The 22,526-nt window shown below is 39.7% G+C and overlaps 2 protein-coding genes across 2 annotated transcripts in view; one reads left to right on the top strand and one right to left on the bottom strand.

Annotated features, from left to right (window-relative positions):
- GAS6 (growth arrest specific 6) overlaps positions 1 to 5,002 on the top strand; it is a 43,447-nt gene extending 38,445 nt beyond the window's left edge. The window contains exons 14-15 of the mRNA XM_070942816.1: positions 217 to 445; positions 4,515 to 5,002. Of these exons, the coding sequence (XP_070798917.1) occupies positions 217 to 445; positions 4,515 to 4,666 (381 nt within the window). The 3' untranslated portion in view covers positions 4,667 to 5,002. The remainder of the gene's footprint in view (positions 1 to 216; positions 446 to 4,514) is intronic.
- Positions 5,003 to 11,107: 6,105 nt separating this feature from the next.
- TMEM255B (transmembrane protein 255B) overlaps positions 11,108 to 22,526 on the bottom strand; it is a 55,525-nt gene continuing 44,106 nt past the window's right edge. Inside the window, exons 6-9 of the mRNA XM_070943402.1 lie at positions 21,994 to 22,079; positions 16,013 to 16,172; positions 12,197 to 12,340; positions 11,108 to 11,275 (exon numbers count right to left, since the gene is read on the bottom strand). Coding sequence (XP_070799503.1) covers positions 11,108 to 11,275; positions 12,197 to 12,340; positions 16,013 to 16,172; positions 21,994 to 22,079 — 558 coding nt within the window. The remainder of the gene's footprint in view (positions 11,276 to 12,196; positions 12,341 to 16,012; positions 16,173 to 21,993; positions 22,080 to 22,526) is intronic.

The raw sequence follows: 22,526 nt of genomic DNA, 5'->3' as shown, positions 1-22,526 counted from the left end.
GTAAATACTAATTCATATTAATAAATGCATTGTGTTGTGATTAACTATAAAACTATATTTTCAAAGATTTCTGGGAAGTGGGAATAGACTACTTTAGAATAGTTGCCCACTGCAATATATATGTCATAATAACATCTTCAGTGTTTAATATTTTTCAAAAATATAGTAGGTCAATATTTCATTAACAAACTTTTTCTTTATTTCCTTGCTGTACAGTTTATTATCCTGGCAGTGAAGGACACTGTAGTTTGCAGGCTGGCAGTAAGCATTTGTGACAAACAAGAGCACTTGGTGGACATCTCCATCAGCAATAATCAGATAGTTCTGACCATGGATGGGATTGCAGGACAGAACGAACTAAGCCAGGCACAACTGGAAGATAATCTCTCTGTTTTAGATAATTACCTACAGTCATCTATAAAGACCTATGTGGGAGGACTGCCAGGTGAGTGTTAAATGCTACATCTAGAAGGCATATAATCTGCTCATTGATAGAATAGGGATCAACAAGGTGGCCTGTGAAAATTGGGTCTTTTGCATCTTTTCTGTGTGACTGCCTCAAGAACAAACCTTATTGACTTGTTTGCTTTTAAACACATTACAGCATCTAGGTTATATCCTTTGGGAAGTTAAGTAAATGAAGCACAACTAAATTTGATTTTGTTCTGAGGAAAAAATATATACCTCATGCTATCTCAGGCCTGGTTTTAATAAAGTCTCAAAGAAATAATTGAAATGAATGTAATATAACATACAATATAACATACATTGTTCATGGAAGAGCAAATAATTTTCCCTTGAATGTTTGTCCATTATATTAGAACTGATTATTTCTCTTCAAGGCTAGCTACTTTTTTGTATAATTCTAATACATGAATTAAGCCACATCAGATCATTTGGGATGCAGAGACTGTTATTCAGCTGCAATTAAATTTATTCCACCAGCAAACATTATAATCTTCTTTGGTCAAGTTATTTACAGGAAATAGTCCAGGAGTCTATTACAATTGCTGGATGTGCAGAGGTCATAAAAATACCACTCCTGATGCTTAGAGATGCTTTCATATGGATGTCATCAAATAATCAGTAGCTTCCACCACTGTCAATTTTTTTCAGTAGATATGTGATTATTTGGGATATCTTATATAATGACTCAGAATTCTGAAATAGTTTACACAGAATTTTCAAAATCCATATGTGTTTATGGTTCCTGTAAACATTTGGATTAAGGCACTACATTGATTACATTTGGTGACTCTTAGAGCTATGCAACCTTTTGGTGCAAACTGAGGAAAGGTCCTAAGGAAGGACATGGCTGCTTTAAAGAGAATTTCTGTTATGGTTTTTATTTTATTTTTATTATTTTTTCCATTATCATATACTTGGTCTATTCATTATCATTTATTATTTTCATTGTTTTATTAGGGTTCATAGCACTGTCTGCCAAATGTTGAGACTAGATTTGGCATTTTTGTTTGTTGAGTCCTTTCCGGTGACCTGGGTTAGGCAGAGGTAGATGTTTGATGGTGTTGAAGGTATCATCAGAGGATGTAAGCTATTCTGAGTAAAATCACTTTTGCAATTGAGTGATGGTGAATTTGTCAGTGCCGATGGTGTTCAAGAGGGTGTTCCACCTGAGCAGAAAAAAACCTGCCCAAACAGCAGAGGAATAAAAAATCAATTTTTAATTGACAAGATGATTCTGGAAAACTGGAAGAAAGGAAGACCAACTTCAATGTTGCATGGCTTGGTTACAGGAAGGCATTCGACTCTCTGCCACATGATTGGTTAATCGTGTCTAGAAATTACCAGAGGCAGTAGAAATATTGAAAGGTTTATGCAAAGATAGATGGCATAATGGAGAACACAGTTGCTAGTCAATTGTGATAGACTGGGAGAAATTAACATCAAGAGAAGAATCTTTCAAGGAAACTCAATATCACCACTATGGTTTGTCATTCCACTGATTCCTCTGTCAACAATACTGAATAACTCAGGACACAGCTATCAAACATCAGAAACATCTGCCAGGCTATCCCACATCCTTTACAAGGGCTATTTGAAGCTATATGGGAAAACACCATTATTATTACTGTTGCTGTTGTATTGGTGGTGGTGATGCTGCAAAATAAATATCAGTTTTGCTCAGTGGTGGGCTGTAATCAGTTTAACAATTGATTCTGTGAATGTGTACTTTGCTTTGTGCATGCATGCACCGTATGCACAGGTGCACAGTGTTCAAAATGCAGCAATTTGAAGCTCAGCTGCTTACCTTCTATGGCAGCCCTGGTAAGTAGAACAGCGGAAGCATGGAAATCAGCTGTGCTGCGCGAATCAGCTGAGCCAGAAAGAAGGAAATATAGGACAGGATAGGATGGGGGCAGGTGGGTGGGGCCAGCTGATAGTTGGAACTACTGGTTCACTAGAACCAGTCTGAACCAGCAGCAGCCCACCACTGGCTTTGCTTCAGGATTGCTCTTGTACAACAACAGATTAAGTGACAGAAAAGTCAACTTGTCAAATTGCAGACATTTTCTTATAGTTACATAAAAGTAAAGTACATTCCACCGATTCTTACTGAAGGCCCAGTTGTATTTTTTAGTACAGGGGTCTCCAACCCCCAGTCCATGGATTGGCACCAGTCTGTGGCATGCCAAAAACCAGCTCATGCAAACAAGCAAAGCCCCATCCGCGGTATGCAGGCAACATGCGAAACCATATTTCTTCTGGTCTGCAGAAAAATCGCTCTACGGAATTGGTCCCTGGAGCCCAAAAGGTTGAGGGCTGCTGTTTTAGTATATGTGAAGTATATGATCAGTGAACGTAGGAATATGTCATGGGCTCATTCATTTCCCTTGCTGCACATAGTTATTAGCAGTGATCAAGCCTGTAGTAAAAGTCTGTCCATATGATCCTGTTAGATTAAATTTAGATTATTGAGCTAAATATAGATTTATCTCTGCATTTTCAAATGGGTACTAAAGAGGCACTGTGTGTATGTCTGTATCTGTGGGAGCCAGCTCTTGGAAAGAAAAGGTTTATATGGATAACACATAAATATAAGAGGATAGAGAGGGAGTAATTGTTAGAGTTAGTGCAAAAAAACAAGGCCCTGGTTCTTAAATACTGTACATATGTCATTCTTGTTAATTAATCATGGATATTTGGATATATGAGACTTATTCAGATAATGTGGCATATTATTTGCTCCTTACTTTTATTTTCTGAGTACTTGAAAAGTTTTTACAGATGCAAGAGTTTAAAGCATTGGTTTGTAGAGGAATCCTGCAGAAGTGGAATGCAAATGTCAGCTGATGTCTGCCTTTCTTTTGTTTTCTGCCCCACCCCATCCAAGCATTAGATTGCTCCGTTGTTTTTTCCCAGCTAGGTAATATCTTCCTGATAAGGGCAAAGTTCTTCTTGATTCTTTCTAGATATCACCCAAGGCCTATTGGAGAAACTACATTCCATATGTTTCAGGGAGAGAAGGGAGGGTGCTATAGATTAGAAAATAATGTTTCATATGAAAAGTATAGTTTTTTTGTACTTTTATACAAGGCATGCGGTGACCTGGTGGGGACGGAAGCAAGTCCGAGGGCTGTGGGGACCCTGAGGGGCAGCAAGCATAGCATGTGGTGTCTCGGGGTGAGGAAAATCTTGGTAGTCCCAAAGCAGGTGGGTCTGGGCCTGCACTGGGCCCCTCCCACTCCAGAGGCACTCCATGCTCCACTTAATGACCTGCATGGTCGTTTGACTTCATCAGGGAGAACAGGGTTGGGGGTCGTTAACCAAGGTGATCCCCCTTAACCATCACAACATGCCCTTTACGGTCATAGGTCGAGGCTAAACCTTAATTGGCAGGTGAGGTCAAGGGAAGCAAATGACAAATGCTTGTGCATACATCATTTTAACAAAAATATGATCTTGCAGTGTTTCTGAGTCCAGCAAGGCAGTGGAGATAAATACACATCCCAGAGATTGATTCTATAATAGAGATGTTCCCATGGGTGTGATTAAAAAAACTCATGATCCTGTAACCAATGGGGGGGGGGAATCAAAGCTATTCCTGTTTGTTATGTGTATTGTGTATTAACCTTTTATCTAAGAGGAGGGGCAAAGCTGGTAAAATAAGAAAATGATATTTTAATCCATTCTACATCAATGCATATACAAAGAGGCAGAACTAGGACCGTGATACTGCATTCATCACCTGGGGAGTTAAGGTTTATTTTAAAAATTAAAGTCAAGATTTTGAAAGTAGAAGTGTTAAGAAAATAGAATTCATTCCAGCATATAAATTCTGGTTCTTCATTTGCAAAGGTGCTTTTTGTGAATACTTCTTTTCATAGCGAGACTCAACTGTTCATACAGCCATTATAAGATACATGAACTACTTACAACATCAAAAAGAACAATTGTTCTCTATATTTTGAAATTAAGAATAATGAGGAGCTTGGTAGTAGTGTTTATTGAAGATGTCTTTCTTTGTTGTTCTTGTTTTAAAAACACCACAGATGTTCCTGTCACTTCAACTCCAGTTACTGCTTCCTACCATGGCTGCATGACGGTGAAAGTTAACAATCAAGCTCTGGATTTAGATGAGGCGCTCCAAAAGACCAATGACATCACCTCTCATTCTTGTCCTCCAGTAGAAACTGGTCAATAGATGCCACTGCAACACACACAGAATTTTTGTATTCAACATATGTGCATTTCAGTTATAAATTATTCAGATTTCCAGCACTGCGTGTATAGTTCCCTTGAACACTGAAGTTATGTAGGATCTACTGTGTTAATTATTGAAATATTTCTTTGCTTGAGAGGATTTAAAATATGTAATATATTTGTAAATAGTTGAGAAGACTAATGTTAATAACCAGAAGTTACAAATTGTTTTCTGAGGTGAGTAGTTGAAAGACAGTTCATGGTCGCTGGTAAATTACTTTGTGTGGACTGAAAGATTAAAAATAATTCTGTATTTTTTTAATGCTGCTTCCTAACTTACAAAATATGAAAAAAATAAAACTTTTTGTTGAATTATATGATGCAAGGACAGCATTTACTGTAGGTGAACATGGGCAGTGAGATTTTAACATTTTCTCCCATTCAAAGCTTAAGCTTAGCAAACGTGTTTTCCTACCTAATTTAGACATACAGTAATAAGTTTGGCTTTGGGTTTTAGAAAAATCTTTCATGGCAAACAGCAATTATGGAGGGAACAAGGAAAATTTAAATCCACATATTCAATAGTAGTTTCCATTCTCCTTTTTTGGTTCCTTTTGCATTTGTCGGAAGTATAATCTGTAATGGAAAATCAAGGCTTGTAAAATAAAATCCTCATACTAATGCTATTCTCACTTTGGTACAGTAGAAACATAGGGGATGCAAAAGCATAGGATGGAGTGCTCTCCTTTTTTCCTTTGGTTTATTCAAGAGGTGGTATGGATTTTAAACCTGTTGTCCTGATTATCTTTGGATAACCAGTTCCTTCAGCTCTTTCTCACAATAAACAAAAGTAAATGTGACTTTATCCAGTAGGATTGGGATCTCCAGAAGAGTGGGAGGATGCCTTGGGAGTTGGGTGGCATAGAAATGCGATAAATTAAATTAAATTAAATTAAATTAAATTAAATTAAATTAAATTAAATTAAATTAAATCACGAAATAGAAAAAGAGTGCTGTTCCAGCAGAAGCAGTGTAGGAACCATTTCCTGAAACTAGATAAGTTCAGTGTTTAAAGGAAGGAGGACCCAGCATTTAAGTTCAATTTCAGCCTCTACAGAGCAGAACATTCTCATCGAGAATGGTTTAAGTCATGTTTTGGATTGTTCAAGTTTAACCCAATGAGCTCCATCCAGCCTGCTTCCAGCTTCTTACATTCTGGGAATAGGGTTCTCCATGCCTCAAGTATTTCTTTTCAGTCTTCCTTTTTTCTTCCCCATGTACCCAGTGGTTTTCTAGACTAACCTGGAATCCAATAAAAGTTAGTAAAACAGATTGGCCATATAAAATCTTAATATGCTACAGATAACTTACCCCATTAAGAAATTAATTTGGGAAAAGTAACAAGCTTGGGCTCTCTTGAATTTTTATATAGCCCATGTCTATCCTGCTGTTCCTAAGTTATTGCATCTGCTTGCTGTTGTTTATTCAGATTATTTGTGTGTTATTTCAGAATACATTTTCTCTGATTGGGAAAGCTATTTGCCCTGGGACTTTTGCCTTACAATCCCAATATAACAGCATTTTTTCAAATTTAGTCCATCAAAAGCTGAAAAAATATAGGAGTAAAGCAATAATATATGTTTTTCTTTAGGGGGGTAGTTACAAAGTAGTATAGTTACATTATGTCACTATAATATTATCAGCAGCTTACTAATTGGATTGCTTGACAAAGTTAGAGAATAGCAGTATTGCACTGGGAAGGAAAGAGGTGACATTTTAGCTTTTGTCAAAACATACATGTATATTTTAGGGATGCAGTGGCTCAGTGGCTAAGACACTGAGCTTGTCAATTGAAAGGTCGAGAGTTCAGTGGTTCAAATCCTAGTGCCGCATAACGGGGTGAGCTCCCGTTACTTGTTCCAGCTTCTGCCAACCTAGCAGTTCGAAAGCATGTAAAAATGCAAGTAGAAAAATAGGGACCACCTCTGGTGGGAAGGTAACAGCGTTCTGTGCGCCTTTGGCATTTAATCATGCCGGCCACATGAGCACGGAGATGTGTTTGGACAGCACTGGTTCTTCGGCTTTGAAACGGAGATGAGCACCGCCCCCTAGAGTTGGGAACGACTAGCACATATGTGCGAGGGGAATCTTTACCTTTACCTTACATGTATATTTGTAGTAATATATATGTAGCCCTCTGATTTATCACCTGATTTTGGATGCCTTCTGAAGTGCTAAAAATATTGGTTATCCTATTTATATCGTCATTTTGTGATGCTATTTTTCCATATATAAGAAGAGGCCCACAAAAACGTTTTTAAAGGATTTTTATTTAGACACATGGCATTTATCCTGCATTCATTCATCTGTTCATGTATTCTCCCTTCATGCACGTACACAGACATGCCCACAAGTATTTATCACTATATTTTTTCCTCCTTTCTCATTGAAAATATAAAGAGCATAACTATGTGATAATATTTTCAACATGATTGGAAAAGCTACTGTGATTGAGACCATAAGCCCTGTAGCTAAGCTCCAATTGAGCTTGAAATTTCATCATTTAGAGAATAGGAATTACTAATTCTACTAAATCTGCCACTTTTCTACTTTGCTGGTGTTCTAGAATTTCTGTCTCCTAATTTGCTCTCGGATGATGTAGATCTGGAACAGAGATGTGAAACTAGGAAATTCAATCTTTTGAAAGAATGACCTGGCTCAAATTTCAGTTATTATTTAAGCTGTTAGGTGTACAAGATAACGAACTTTTCTAGTTTTTTCATTATCTGCAAATATAATACACAATGTCACACACACTGAGCTATCCTTCAGCTGGTTGGGTTGATTTTAGCCATCTCTTAACACTGCCTATAGTATTTCATGTATGTTTGAAGACGTATCACTCTGTACTCTGTAATAGATAGGAAGCTAAGTACTGTCACCAAAGTGCTAACAAGTTGTTATGGTTGAGTTTTTCTTCTTACAGACATTTTGCCCCAAATCTAGTTTTTTTGTTTTTTTAGGCTTGTTACATTGGAGCAAGTATCATACAAAATACCCCACACATTATATGGGTTCCTGTCTAGTTCCAAGCAGATTCCAAGACTTTTATTAATCATCTTACTTTAGGAGCTACACTACTGAAATTTCTTTTCCCAGGACTACGCCCTGTCTAGGAATGGAAGTTTCCCTTTATATTGGTTTGTTCAGTGTGGTCAGAAATATCTTAAAGCACAAAATTATTTATTTATAAAATAGTTTTAATTGTCCCAAATTACTTCATTCTAAAAATATTTCCACTGCCCTTTCATGCAACGGAATTGTTACTCAGCTAAAAATTAAAGCAGATACTTTAAAGCAGTGGTCAACAACTGGTGGTCCGTGGACCAATGGTGGTCCGTGAGAAAATTTTGGTGGTCTGCAGAAAAATTATTTCATTTTTTATATTGCATTAAATCAGGGGTCCTCAAACTATGGCCCCTGGGCCGGATATGTGCAGTGAACATTTGTGTTGCTGCAGAGAGTCTTTGGGGTCTTTTTGTGTGGGTTGGAGGGGGGCAGAAATTCCGACTTGGGGTCTGGTGCGGGGCTTTGGACCAAGGCTGGAGGGAAGTGCTGCTGGTGGCAAAGAGCTGGAGGACCGTGTTCCAGTGGGACTGCCTCATGGCCTGGAACTGGCTGACCATCTCAGCCCACTGAGCGTCCAGGCGCCAGTACCTCGCCTTGTACTCGTGCAGGTCTTCCCTCTGCTTAGAAAGCCTATGCTCGTAGTCCTCAGTGAGGTGTTTCTGCTGAACCTTCTTCTCGGCCAGATCCAATTTGAACTGAGCCAGCTATTTTGACAACTCTTTCTTGTGATGGCTGCTTAGCTCCAACAACTGCTTCCTGTTGGGGCTCTAAGGAGCCCAGGCGGGCAGGTGAGGAGTGGCTGGGAGGGGAGGGGCGAGTAGAGGCCAGTGAGGCACACCTTGATGCAAGTGACATCAAGTTGGCCATGACCACCCAGTCACGCCCATCCAGCCGATCATTAGGCAGATCATATTAGTGGTCCAAGGGATTTAAAATTATGAATTTAGTGGTCCCTGAGGTCCGAAAGGTTGGTGACCCCTGCTTTAAAGAACAAATCTCAGAATCCTCATTATACTAGATCAAGCATGTTTAGAACTAATAGAATATTTGTAGTTCACGGTTGAAATGAGCAGTCCTTACTTCTCTCTGAGCTTGGTTGTTTTCTAGCAATCAAGAAAAACAACATTTTCTTGTTTATAAATATTCTTGGCTGTAATGAATTATATAAGGTTCAGAATTGACTGGATATCATAGATCAGTTTTTCTCAACTTTGTAAACTTTCAGATGTGTGGACTTTAACTCCCAGAATTCCTTAGCCAAGTGGCTGTGGAATTCTGGAAGTTGATGTCCACACATCATAAAGTTCATAAGGTTGAGAAACACTGTCAGATGATAAGTGTTTTTTAAGCTTTAAAATATGTGTTTAAATTATGGTGCGAAGTTGTTATGCAAATTTTTTTTAAAAAAGTGACAAGCATATATCTCTCCTCATTTAGCCTGTTCAGAGAAATGTTATTAGATTATAAATATATAATAATATAGGAAGAATGGCTGGTAATACTGACTATAGGATATTTGGGGAATATAATACATTTATTTGTTCTGATTTTAAGTAATTTTTTCCCCAAGACCAATCCTTTTTATTTCAGATTGTGCATATATTTTCTCTGTTTGTTGTGGATAATGGAATAAAAGAGGATTTTGCAAGCCCTAATAATCTTCTAGGAGAGTTGTACCGGTTAAGGCATTGGGCTGGAAACTGGGAGACTGTGAATTCTAGTTTGGCTCAGGCACGAAGCCTGCTCGGTCATCAAGAGCCAGTTGGTTTTTCTCAGCCCTAGGAAATGGCAAACCACTTCTGAAAAAAAAAACCTTTCCCAGAAAACTGCAGGAACTTGTCCAGGAAGTTTCTGAGAATCGGACATAATTGACTGGAAGACAACAAAACCCTACTATTGCTGTATCTCCCATGGCCTTCTGAGACTTTGACAACATGAGTGTTTTTAAGCTAGGAACAGGCAATGGAGAGAAAGAACTCTGTCCAGCCTTTTTGGAACAATTGGTGAACCCCAAATCCTCCTCTTTCCCAACAGATTCCTTTTACAATGCCCTTTCTTCTGCCCAATTATTAATTGGCTGAACCTGCAGTTTGCAGAAAGCAATAACTTTATTTAAGTCCTAGACAGCACAAACTATTCAGACAAGGAGAACAAATCCAAATATTTAAAATATAGTCCATATTTCAATATAGTACCGTAGGGTGGGAAGGGGAAGAACCTAGATCATACTAGATTAGATTATTTATCCCTCCATTTGATAAAATGCATACCCTGAAAATATGAAAAATATGTACATAATATTTTATTGTAAAATAACTACCACAATCTTTTGGAAGACATCTTTACCCAAAAGAAGATACTGAATAAGCAGAAAAACAGAGAGACATCTCTGATGACCCTAACACAGTTGGCTATATATATATGCTCAGAAATAGTTAGGTAAATTTTCACTGGAGATAAAATAAATCACCAAATTGTTGATTTTACATAATAAAATGAAAAGATCAATAAACCTTGCATTCCTATAGAAAAGATGGATGGGGGTTGTTTGAGAGTTAAACCACATATGAAACAAATGTGTATCTGAATTGCTAACCTATGTGAGTGACTGTAGGGATATTATTTTAGTTTTGACTAACCTTATTTATTATTATACCTGATCCTGAATACAACTCAATATGGTTCTGCCTCAGGAAAATTGGGCAGTTTGGTTTGGTCCACATTTTAAAGGAAAAGTAACTGAATGCCTATCTCAGATTGCATTATAATTTTGGGATTCTGCTCTTCTCAGGATATTGTAATACAAATCTCAGGTCACCAATTGCATACAAATATATAGGAAAAACACAAATGACAGTTACTGAAAGATCCATATGAAAATAAATGCCATTTTTCTGGCAGATTTGATTAATTATGAGTGTTTAATAGAAGTTATATGAGATGTAGAGCAGTTTAAGGATTTTCCTTAGTAAATAAGAGTTAAGTCATACTATTTTTAAAACATTATCTTAAATTTAACCAGACATAAATCTCAAATGCAATTAATTGTGACTCTGCCAGAGAAGATATCTTTGTTGGGGTGAAAAAGAAATCACTTGATATTGCTAATTGTAGCCAATTGACATTGATTTCATGAATTATTTGCTTACATTTATGCTGCCCATTTTCCATTCTGACACTGAGATTTAAAATGGTGAAATACAATGCCACACAAAATGACATTAATGAATGGAAGCTAACCTAGTCAGCACACATTGTTCTCACTGCCAAAGCTATTTTACTTTTCAAAAACAGGTGGATAATAATCTATTGGCTATGGTACGTACGGTGGAGGCTTTTCACCTGACAAGTAATAGGCTGGTGTGTATAATGGAGGAGCATTAGGAGGCACCCCATGGTTACAGCTGGCCTGAGAAGGTGGCTGGGGGTCATCAGCTAAAGATACATCAGTAGACGAAGATGTTGGGAAATTGCCGGTAGGCTGCACCAAGACAAAGAAAAAGCTTGCAATGAAGCTTAAGTGTAAAACAGTAAATGTTTGTTGATAAACTTCATAATTTCTAAGCCCCAAATTCTGGATTTGCCACTGCAAAGTTTTACACGCACACATGCACTTGACCTACTTCAACCTACATCATTCTCAAGCCTAAACCATAATGTTTTTTTTTTAATTTATTTTGGTGTAGTGATGATATAAGAATCCAGCCAAACAAAAGGAAGAATTGAGACACATTTATATATAACGAACCACAGTTTGAAAATACTTTTTAAGTGGGTAACTCTTTGGTTATTTTAATTATATCTTGTTGTGATATTTAAATCCAGAATCCCAAGCTTCTGGTTAGTTTAGTCCTTGGCCCAATTCTTTGTCTGTTGCCAGAAGCAATAAAGCAAACAAACAAGCTTGTGCTTATCTGCAGGATTGACTCTGCTTGTTCTTGCTTTGTCCAAGGACCATTGGTAAAGTAACTCTTGGCTTAACACAATCTGTAAACATTGTCTGTGTTAGCTTTCAATATCAACAAAACTCTGATTTATCTGCTTTGTTTTGATTCTTTGTCTGCACAAACCCATTTCTGTTGACCTTATAAATCAGTGTTTATCAAAAGTGGCAACTTTTAAGATGTGAGGACTTCAGTTCCTAGAATTACCAGCCAGTCTATTCAAATTATTAAGCTTGAGAAATGCTAATATAAATGTTAAGCTGTGGTAGCAATAGATATTCCTCCTAACACACACACACGAAAATATGCTCTTTTGTCCACTTGGTATTCATCGCACAGGCTTGGATTAGAGTAGCCAATATGCACCCATAGATTCACACACAAAATTCCCCATTATAAAAGCAATCCAGGATGGCAGTGTGAATGCCAGATGTATTGGCACACCTCGTGTACTCTACCTGAAGGGGCAGATGATAGGAAGGATAATGAGGAACAGAAGCTGCTGAAGGACAAAATCCAGCATATGTCAAGATCTGCTGAGCAGGATTGTAAAGGATCTGTGGTGGCGGAGCAGAGCTGAAGGCAATTTGGGAAACAGGCACCTGCAATGGCAAGAGATGAATCAATTTTACTTCCTCTCCAAGTCTGATTTCAATGCTGAATACTTTTTCCCTTGATACATTAATCACCCCTCCCCAAATAATATGCCATTCCATTTGTATAGATGGGCAAATGAAAGCTTTTTAAAAAGAGAAATCAATCTTTTTTTTACCTCGTTTAAAAGTCCACTGTTTTGGCAACAAGCCTGTTTTTATTTGGAGCTTGTAAAATGAGCTAGCAAGTTCTCTTTTCTAAGGCTGGAAGAATCCATACAACACTACAGGGCAGCAAAGTGTTAGAGCAAAACTAGATAGCTTTAAGATTGGGAGGGGAATTCTGAAGTCCACCATCGTAAGGCTGCCAAGGTTGAGGAACAATGAGCTAGAGGGTTCTTTAGGCCAACATCTAGCAGAAAAATTCTGTTTCCTTCAGTTGTCTTTTGAACGTTTGTTTCTAGTATAATCCAGTTTTTTGTATTCTATTCATTCGGACAAGAAGAAACATTCTTTTAAGACAATGCTTCAAGCATAGGTTAGGGAATTGCAACTGCAGTATTCCAGGTTAACTATAGTAGCCGTCAGACTTGGATATTACACGGGGGCGGGGGGATTTGGCAGTTGCTTTCTGCCAAGAGTAGATTTTTATATAAAAAGTCCAACTCAGCACTGCATGACTGCTTTAAGTTGCCTTTCTTTCAGTTGCCTAGCAAATCTTGATTTGTGTCTCCTAAACAATCATTTATTTCCCGGCCCCGTTTGCAAATATAAATACTTAATAAAATAAAATTGTCCACATTAATTAACATGAGCAGTTAGTATAACACTGTCAAACTTTTAAATAAAAGTGAAGTCTGATCACTCAGTATGCAATGCCAACCAAAAGTTCCAAGATTATCCTAACTACATCCCACCATCCATGTTAATTACATTGTTGGCACAGTCCATTCTAAAAAATAGCAACCCAGGCATATTCCATGGAGGATAAAACTTTATGACCAGCAGAGAATTATGATGCAATCTTAAATTTGATTAGAATTGCATGTAAAACTGCCAAGAGGAAGATCAGAAGTTTTATATATTAATAAAACTTAATATATATTAATATATACAAGTATATATTAATCTTTTCTGCTCTTTTCCATTCTTTTCATTTTTCTATGCCCATTTGTATTGGTCTTTTCTTTTTCACATTTACTTCACTATATGTTTGAATGTATTTCTTATTGTACATGCAACTTTTTTTAATAAAAGTCTTTTAATAAAAGCTATTTTTAAAAAATATGACGAGCAGAGAACACATTATAAATTATAGCATATGTATACAAAGATGACAGCTGGATAGAAGTCTGTAGTAGATTTCAAATTCCAAATGCTGCACAGCCCTATTAGACAATGGCATGTGCTTATTACAATTCCTTAGAATTATTTCTTTAAAAAAGGCAATGCCCCAAAGCACTAAAAATGTTGGAGTTTTTCAAAGAAACTGAAGTGAAGAATATTTAGTGCAGTTTCAATTGATAAGTCACTAGTATATTAAATAAAAATAGATTTAGTCTATCTGAGCTGCAAAAAAATCTGGACATCCATAAAAGGCAGCAAACCAACAGAGAAAACTCTAATTTTCCACTATGTAGGATGCATTAAGATTTTGGCAACTCAGATATGATAGTCCTATTCAAGGTAAAACAGAGGAATGCTTTCTCAATTGCATGAAATCTAGATAAGCAGCTTTGTGAGATTTAACTAAGATGATTAGGTGAAAATTATTGTAAACAGAAAAACCTAGGAATTGTAAACATACTGCAGCAAGCTAGGTTATTTTAATCAAGCAAGGAAGCTGACATTTGTTTTTCATTTTGAATTTTTTTTCATTTTACAGTTCCTGAACTAATTACATTGCCACATTCTCAGTTTGCTAACTGAACCATAAATTCTTCTGGGGAAAATGAGCTGTAAGGACCTTTGCTATACATGAGATATATTGGAATCTACTGATTCCCCAATGCATAGACATTGTAAATTCAAGGTCTCGACCAGCAATATGTTGCCATTCAGAGGCTAAGCTAGGACCACTCTCCCCAGTGCACTAGGAAGCTTAGTGGCTAACTTTGGGCTGCTGCCTAGATCTCCCCACAATCAACCTTCTGGGGTTGAGTTAAAGTTGGAGGGAAGATATAATATAAATCTAATGCACTGTCTTGTACCTGACCTGTTTTTTCATACCCTGCCCTCCCAGCAGAGACTGCTTAAACAAGCTAATGCTTTCTAACCAGCTTTTCTTTACAGGATAGCATTTCCCTAAAAAATGCTAAGCGCAAGACACTCAGCTCTGAAAACCTTAATTAGTTGAATAGACTCCCCCCCCACACTTTGTGCTGCTATCTGAAATGGACAAGACCCTAGTCAGTTTCACACTAATGCTTTCTTTGGCCTCCTAAGCTACTCACAGAAAACAACCAGGCAAAGGACAGCAGTAGCACATTGCTTTCAAGGTGTATTCCTCACTATGTGCCTGCTTACTCTCTTGTAATCCCTTTCTCTCCAATGAATGTACAAACTAATTGTCTTCTTATTAATTATCCCAGCCCTGGGATGAGCATTAGAAAGGAAGGAGAAGTGGGGGTGGGGATGGGGTGGCTATATGCTTTGTCCCTTTACACAGTTTCTTTGTGATTTGAATTCCAGAAACCTTCTCTTCCATTTGGGCTCACTTGACTGTTTGGGGTCAAATCCTTGACCTCAAATGCTGTGAGTATATTCAGGAAAAATTATTATTAAACTTTTTTTTCAAGATTTATTATTGTCCTGACATGTCCCTTAATGTTTTCATTCTTAGTTATCCATCCTGCAAATTCTAAATTAAGCACTGATGCAGAGATTAATGGCAATACATATGCAGCATCTCTAGGCTGTCATAAAATGACAAGACTTATCTCAAATTGTACTTTTTCATTAGTCAAATTATAAGTGATACTATTAGCTATTTAATCAGTGACAGACAGAAAGTGAATCTTGCTTCAGTTGGTTTTGGTTTCATGCCAATTAATCAGATCTATGAAGTATCCCATAAAACCTGTCCTTAGAAATTGTTTTTATGCATCCAGAACACAAGGAAGTGACTCAAAAAGGTAATGTCCTTGAAGAAAGTAATGGCCAATCACATAGACATTGTTGACAAAAAAACTATATGAACACAGCAGTGGTGGGTTGCCCCTGGTTCGGACCGGTTTGCAAGAACCGGTAGTAAAACCAGTGGAAGGCTCCGCCCACCAACCCGGACATCATCAGGAAGCTTCTGCGCATGTGTGGCCCCATTGTGAACCGGTAGTAAAGGTAAGTAGAACCCACCCCTGGAACACAGTCTATCCATGGTCACCAGGATTAGATTTTAAAGTGGATTTATATTTAGAGTCCCTCCAGGACACTATAAGGTAATTCTGAGCTGTGAGAACATACCATCAGCAACTATTTAATTCAAACACATATTTTTCCTTGGTCACTTCAGCCGTCCCAGGAAAACAGGCCTCTAAGGAGGGACGTATAAGTATAAATTTAGGACATCCATTTATACTCTGGGTTCAAGTCCAAAGTACTGCTTATTTGTATTTTATTTTGCCAGGACAACATTAACATGCTAGCATGGATTAATGTCCATTAATAGCAGGCAAGACTTACCACATCTTTAAAGGCTCCAAGTATGGCTGCTGTGATTATGCCAAGGAACAAACCAATGATGTTTAAGATGGTGGATGACCAAAGCAATCGATAGAGGTGAACCACATCCTGGCAGCTGCTCACTCCAAGGAATTCATAATAGCTGGTAGAGTGTTCTGAGCTGGAAACAGGATATCAGAGCTTTAACACCTGATGGAAAGCTATATGGTGCCATTCCAACTTTGTCCCTTCTCTCTTATAGTATTTCTTCCTTTGAAATCACATCTATCAGAATGTATTAACTCTTTCTTTTCCTGCCCCCTTCCCCTTAACAATAACTGTCTGGGTAAATTGGCAAGATTAAAAACTCTAGCAAGGTGCTGGTATTAAGAATGTGAAAACATTTGTATTTTTAAGGAGGAATACCATGTTTTCCCGAAAATAAGACCCTGTCTTATTTTTTTTTTTTCAGCAAAAAAGGCACCAGTTCTTATTTTCGGGGGATGTCATCCACTGACTAACCTCACTTGCGTGCGTCAACCCCGGCCTCCTTTTCTCTGTCAGAGGTCTTCAGGAACTTCTTCTGTGGCCAGTAAGGCTTTCCTGAAGGCCTCTGCGGCTAATAACAGAGCTCTGAATCAATCCGGAGCTTTGTATCAGCTACAGAGGCTTTCAGGAAAGTCTTGCTAGCCTTGCCGGTTGCAGAAGAAATGGGCTGGTGAGGCAGGTGTCAGGGTGTGTAGGCCTGGCTACAACTGTCCAAAGGTAAGTAGTAGGGCAGCTCCACTCCCCCATCCCCACCCTAGCTTAATTTTTACCCGAGCATTTTCGAGTGGGTGGGATCTTAATTAGGGCTTATTTTTGGGGGGGTAGGGCTTATATTGGGCACATGTGTAAAAATCAAGCTAGGACTTACTTTCAGGGTAGTCTGAACAGGGTACATTTTAGAACAGGGTACATTTTTTTTAAAAAAGTCCATATTTTACACTGGGAAACATTGTATAGTTAAATCCTTGTTACCATTATGTTCTTCTGGCCTCTTTTCTGGATGACGGGAATGCGCTTTACCCAGGGCTGTCTTTGAAGAGCATTTGGAAGTTTCAGCTGGTTCAGAATGCAGCAGTGCGAGTAGTAAATGCTGCCAGTTATTCAGTACATGGACCCCAATACTCTGTGAACTACAGTGGTTGCCAATGTGCTTCCAGGTGTTATTCAAGGTACTGGTTGTCACTTTTAAACCTCTTTGTGGATTGGGACTGGGTTGTTTGAGGAACCATCTCTCCTCAATTGTTTCTATTCATCTGATCCGGTCAGGCAGGATGGACCTGCTTCAGCTCTCATTGAATAGAGGATGCTAGTTGGTGAGCCTAGAAGACACATCTTTTCTGGGGTTGCATCCAGGAGATGAGGATGGCCCCAGCCCTGCTGGCCTCTCTGAATGCTCTGAAGACATGTTTCTATGCCTGGGGTTTACAGGGTGCAGGGATCAGCGTATTGGTTATGCTCGTGATTTTAGTTCGTGTTGCTCAAACACTGTGTATTTTGCCTTTTGTAAGGTTTATAATTGTTTTTGTTTTATTCTAACTTTGTTCGCTCCCCTGAGTAATTTAGTGGCCATGTATATTGGATAAGTAAATAAATGTATAAACTATTATTGTAACAAAAATGTTACAATACAAGGGAATTCTTACTTACACTTACTTACTTACTTACTTACTTACTTACTTACTTACTTACCGTATTTTTCGGGCTATAAAACACTCCAGATTATAAGACGCCTCTAGCTTTTGGGGAGGAAAACAAGAAAAAAAAATCTGCCTCTGCCTTCCATCAATTTGCCTCCTTGCAGCAAACAGGAAACAGCCTGGTCAGCTTCAGCACAGCCTGATTTAGCACAGGTAGCTGATTGGCGGTTGGATCTGCCAGAATACTACAAATCAGCTGTTCCAGGCTGTGGGGATGGCTGCACCCATCAACACGGTCACCACCCATCACCGCTGCCACCTATCCCCGCCTCCACACATCCCATTTTGCCCTCCGCGTGTCCCATTTTTGGCCTCTGCGCGTCCCATTTTCATCCTGTTCCAGGCAATCACTGCCGCTGCCACCTATCCCCACCACCTGGAACAGACCAAAAATGGGAAGCGTGGAGACAGAAAATAGGGCACGTGGAGGGAGAAAATGGCATGTGCGGAGGCGGCGATGGGTGGCGGCAATCTCCGCAGCCTGGAACAGCTGATCGGTGGTATTCTGGGAGGTAGATCCAACTGCCAATCAGCTGCTCGTGCTAAATCAGGCTGTGCTGAAGCTGACCAGGGTGTTTGCTGTTTGTTGCAAAGGGGCAAATTGCTGGGAGGCAGAGGCCGAAGGGTGGTGGCTGGCGGGTGGGCAGGGCTTTGGCAACATTTACTCTATAAGACGCACAGACATTTCCACCCACTTTTTTGGGGGGGGAGTGTGTCTTATAGTCTGAAAAATACGGTACTTATTTATTTATATTATTTGTTCATGTCTTTATTATTTTTACAAATAACTCAAAGTGACAAATATATCCAACACACTTTCTTCCTTCTATTTTCCCAGCAACCCTGAGAAGTGGATTGGGCCCAAAAGCACTCAGTTGATTTTGGTGGCTAAGAAGGAACTTTAATTCATAGTCTCCTGCTCTCTAGCCTGGTGCCTTATGAAAGATGGGAATGAACAACTCTAAAAACCAGATATGGTGAAATGCATCAACTTAATTTTATTTTCACCCAATCTAGAAAACTCCTGAAAATAATGCAATTAATTAATGCAATTAATACAATTAATAAATGGCAATTAAGGTGTAATACCATATCCTGATGACTTGTTAAAAATCTTATAAGGGATTTTTGTGAAAAGTAATCCATTATTTTTAAAATCTGAAATCATTACCTCTATATTTCATGAACAATTTTAAGTTCATCCTTGAGATTAATGTTTTAAGACATGCCTCATAAATAAGGTTCAGGGGATAGGAGGGTTTAAACATGGTGTATCTATGCTTTTAGTTGTTACCTACCTATTAACAAGTATTTGACTACAAGTGCAAAAATAAATGAATGATACTATTAAACAAGGCATTTGTTTGAAAAGGACTATGATTACAGAGCAAGAAGAGAGGATAAGTCTTAATAAAGAACCTGAATGGGGCTCATCCATTCAGTTGATGTCCTTGGGCCAAATTTTATTTCTCCTTGGAGTCTATCAAAAACCTTATAAATCCAGGGTTAGGTTAGGATTAGGATTAAGTAGGCAGTGGCAGTGGCTTCTCTTTTTCTCATGAGCACTTACTACTGTCAAATATCTGAGTTGAGACTTAGGAATTAGGAATCTATCTATCTATGTATCTATCTATGTATCTATCCATCCATCCATCCATCCATCCATCCATCCATCCATCCATCCGTGGGATTCAAATAATTTAACAACTGGTTCTCTGCTCTAATGACCAGCTTGGTAGGCGTGGCTGGGTGGTCATGTGACTAGGTGGTCATGGCCAGGGTGGGCGTGACACAGAACTCATGTGGTGCTAAGGCAGGATTTCCCTGAGACCCTCCCTCATTCTCATTATACAGGTAATCCTCCAGCTACAAATATAATAGAGCCTGCCAATTACATTTGTAATCTGAGTATTCGTTTGATTGAATCAATCACATTAAATGAACATGACCACTCCCTGTTTTCCCCAATGCATTTGTTAATCAAATGCGCAGGTCTTTAAATGCACATGAGATATCTCAGGCTAAGGAACAGCATGTGGGGCCTATTGCTGGAGCAGACCATCCAAGGCATCCCCCAATCCACTGAGATACCTGAGGTCCCCACAATTGCTTCCCCCACCCCATCCTGCCCTGCTGGGTCTCCACAGACTGCTTTGCTAGCATCTCAGATTCCACTTACTGCTCCCCACCCCATTTCCCATGGATTACTTACTTTTTGAAAATCTCGAGGTCCAGAAGAGGCTGACCCACTGGCAGAGAAGCCAAAGTGTTTTATTCAGATGATGGCAAAGCTGTAAGAATGTGAAATCTAACGAAAACATTTTCACCAACTTCTGAGTAAAAGACTTTTGCTTGGAGCCAACTTCAGGGATTGAGGTAGCAACAGCAGCCAACCAACGAGCAGCTTGCTTCCTTTGGGGCTCCCCTTGAAGAGCACTCGGAGGCTCCAACTGGTCCAGAATACGGCCACGCGGGTAATTATGGGTACAACTCATTGCGCCCATGTAACACCTCTCCTGCACGAGCTGCACTGGCTCCCAGTGGTCTTCTGGGTGTGATTCAAGGTGTTAGTTACCACCTTTAAACCGCTCCATGGCTCAGGACCTGGGTACTTAGAGACCGCCTTCTGGCACCATAGCCTCCCACCGACCAGTTCGCTTCCACAGAGAAGGACTCCTCAGGGTGCCGCCGTCGGCCAAATTATGTCAACTGGCGGCACCCAGGGGGAGAGCCTCCTCTGTGGGAGCCCCTACCATTTGGAATGAACTGCCCCCGGACATACTCAAGATCTCTGATCTCCGAGTTTTCCGCTGTGCTCTTAAGACCCTGCTCTTCCGACAGACAGACAGTGCTAGCTTCATAATTGATTTTTAAATTCGGAGTTCTTAAATTTTTTGGGTTTTTTAGCTAATTTTGGCCTTAAATGTAATACTTTTAAGAATTTTTAAATTTAAATTGTGATATTTGTATTGTGTTTTACCTGGCTGTATACCGCCCCGAGTCCCTCGGGAGAGGGGTGGTATAGAAATAAAATTATCCTTATCCTTATCCTTTGTCTCATTGGGCTGTACTACAAGGCCCTTGTTGATTGGCTGCCATGCCCCAATCCTTGAAGCTGTTCATTCGAACTAGCCAGTCAGCAGCAAGCAGACTGGGCCCAAACTTGGCAGAGAAGCCGAAGTCTTTTATTCAGTTGAGAAAAGTTGCTTTCCTTACATTTCGTGTTCTTACAGCTTTACTGGCTTCTGAATAAAAGACTTTGGTTTCTCTGCCATGTGGGTCAGTCTCTTCTGCAGCTCTTCAAAAAATAAGTACAGTAAAGCCATGGCAAATGGGGTGGGGAGGGCTGGATCGGCCCCAGGGACCCTCCATTCAACCTGTAACAAGCCGGGGGAGGCCTAGGGAAGCTCAAATGGGGCCTGGGACGGCTGGATCAGGCCCAGGGACCCTCCATTTTGGCCCATAACAGGCCGGGGGAGCCCTTGGAAGGCCCTGTAACAGGCCGTTCACGCCGGCAAAGAGGCGAAGGAAGGCTCACCAGGCAGGCAGGTAGCTGGGCCACATGGGAGGCAGCAGAGAATGGTGAAGGAAGGCTCGGAAGGGAGCTGGGCTGCGTGGAAGGCCAGTGTGAAGGCAGGCAGATGGGCTGGGCTGTGGGGGCCACGTGGTCAAGGTAAGTGAGCTAGCGAGCGAGCCAGAGAACAGCAGCTGCTATGTTGGACCAAGGCAGGCAAGGTGACATAAAGAGTGACTGGGAGGGGAGGGGTGGACGGGGCAGGGCCAGCCAGTGGTGTGATTAGCCGGTTCTCCGAACTGCGCAAAAATTTAACAACCGGTTTGCTTGAACCAGTCTGAACCGGCTATATACCACCTCGGTATCAATCTATCTATCTATCTATCTATCTATCTATCTATCTATCTATCTATCTATCATCTCTCTTTCTCTCTCTCTCACTCGCTTGCTCGCTAGCAAATTTATATGGCCATACATTTCACAAAAAGTTACTCTGGGCAACATACAACAAAGTTCCCTTCTCCCCCTCCACAGCTACCCTGTGATAGGGTTGATCTAAGGCAGTGGTCCTCAACCTTTCTGGCTCCATGGACGTAGCTCCTATGCATGTGCAAATGAAACTTCATTGTGCATGTGCAAATGAAGCCCGCCACTTGAGTGGTCCAGTTCCCAATGGGCCATGAACTGCTACCGTCCATGGATCAGGGGTTGGGATCTCTAACCCTGGTCTAAGAGATACTTACTTTTCACAGTTATATAAATCACAGCAGTAACAGGTGTTACTTTTCACTTTCAGCTGGCATTTGTTATTTAAGGCATAACAGGTCACCTGTAAAGAGAAGGCAACTGATAATTATTAGTGCCACCCATTGTGCCAGATTATTGCTGAACCTCTTCTTATATGGATGAGCAACCAGGAGCCACTGGAAGATTAGAAAAAAAGTACTGCCAAATTTGCTTTCAGGCTGCTTGAATAGGGTTGCACTTCACCAGAACAGAAAGGCCTTCACTGAAATTCCAAAGAAATTGCCCCAAAGAAATTCCTTCCTCGTCCCACCAGGTAATATCCTTCCAAGATGAGCAAACCTAGCTAGGCTAGTCACCAGGGCCTCACTAATGTATCACATATAACTGATGAAAAGGCAGGGTGGAGGACAATCTGGATTCTTAGATGATTTTCCTGTTTCTCTCTGGTTGAACTGTAACTCCCCAACATGTTTGCATGGATGGCTGCTACTGTCCCTGAGGACATAATTTATAATATTTACCAACAGCA

The sequence above is a fragment of the Pituophis catenifer genome, unplaced genomic scaffold, assembly GCF_029215685.1.
Source record: "Pituophis catenifer annectens isolate HBS135680 unplaced genomic scaffold, rPitCat1.0.hap2 SCAF_4, whole genome shotgun sequence".
NCBI lineage: Eukaryota > Metazoa > Chordata > Lepidosauria > Squamata > Colubridae > Pituophis > Pituophis catenifer.
The sequence above is the reverse complement of the archived record's forward strand: the minus strand, read 5'-3'. Positions and strand labels throughout refer to the sequence as shown.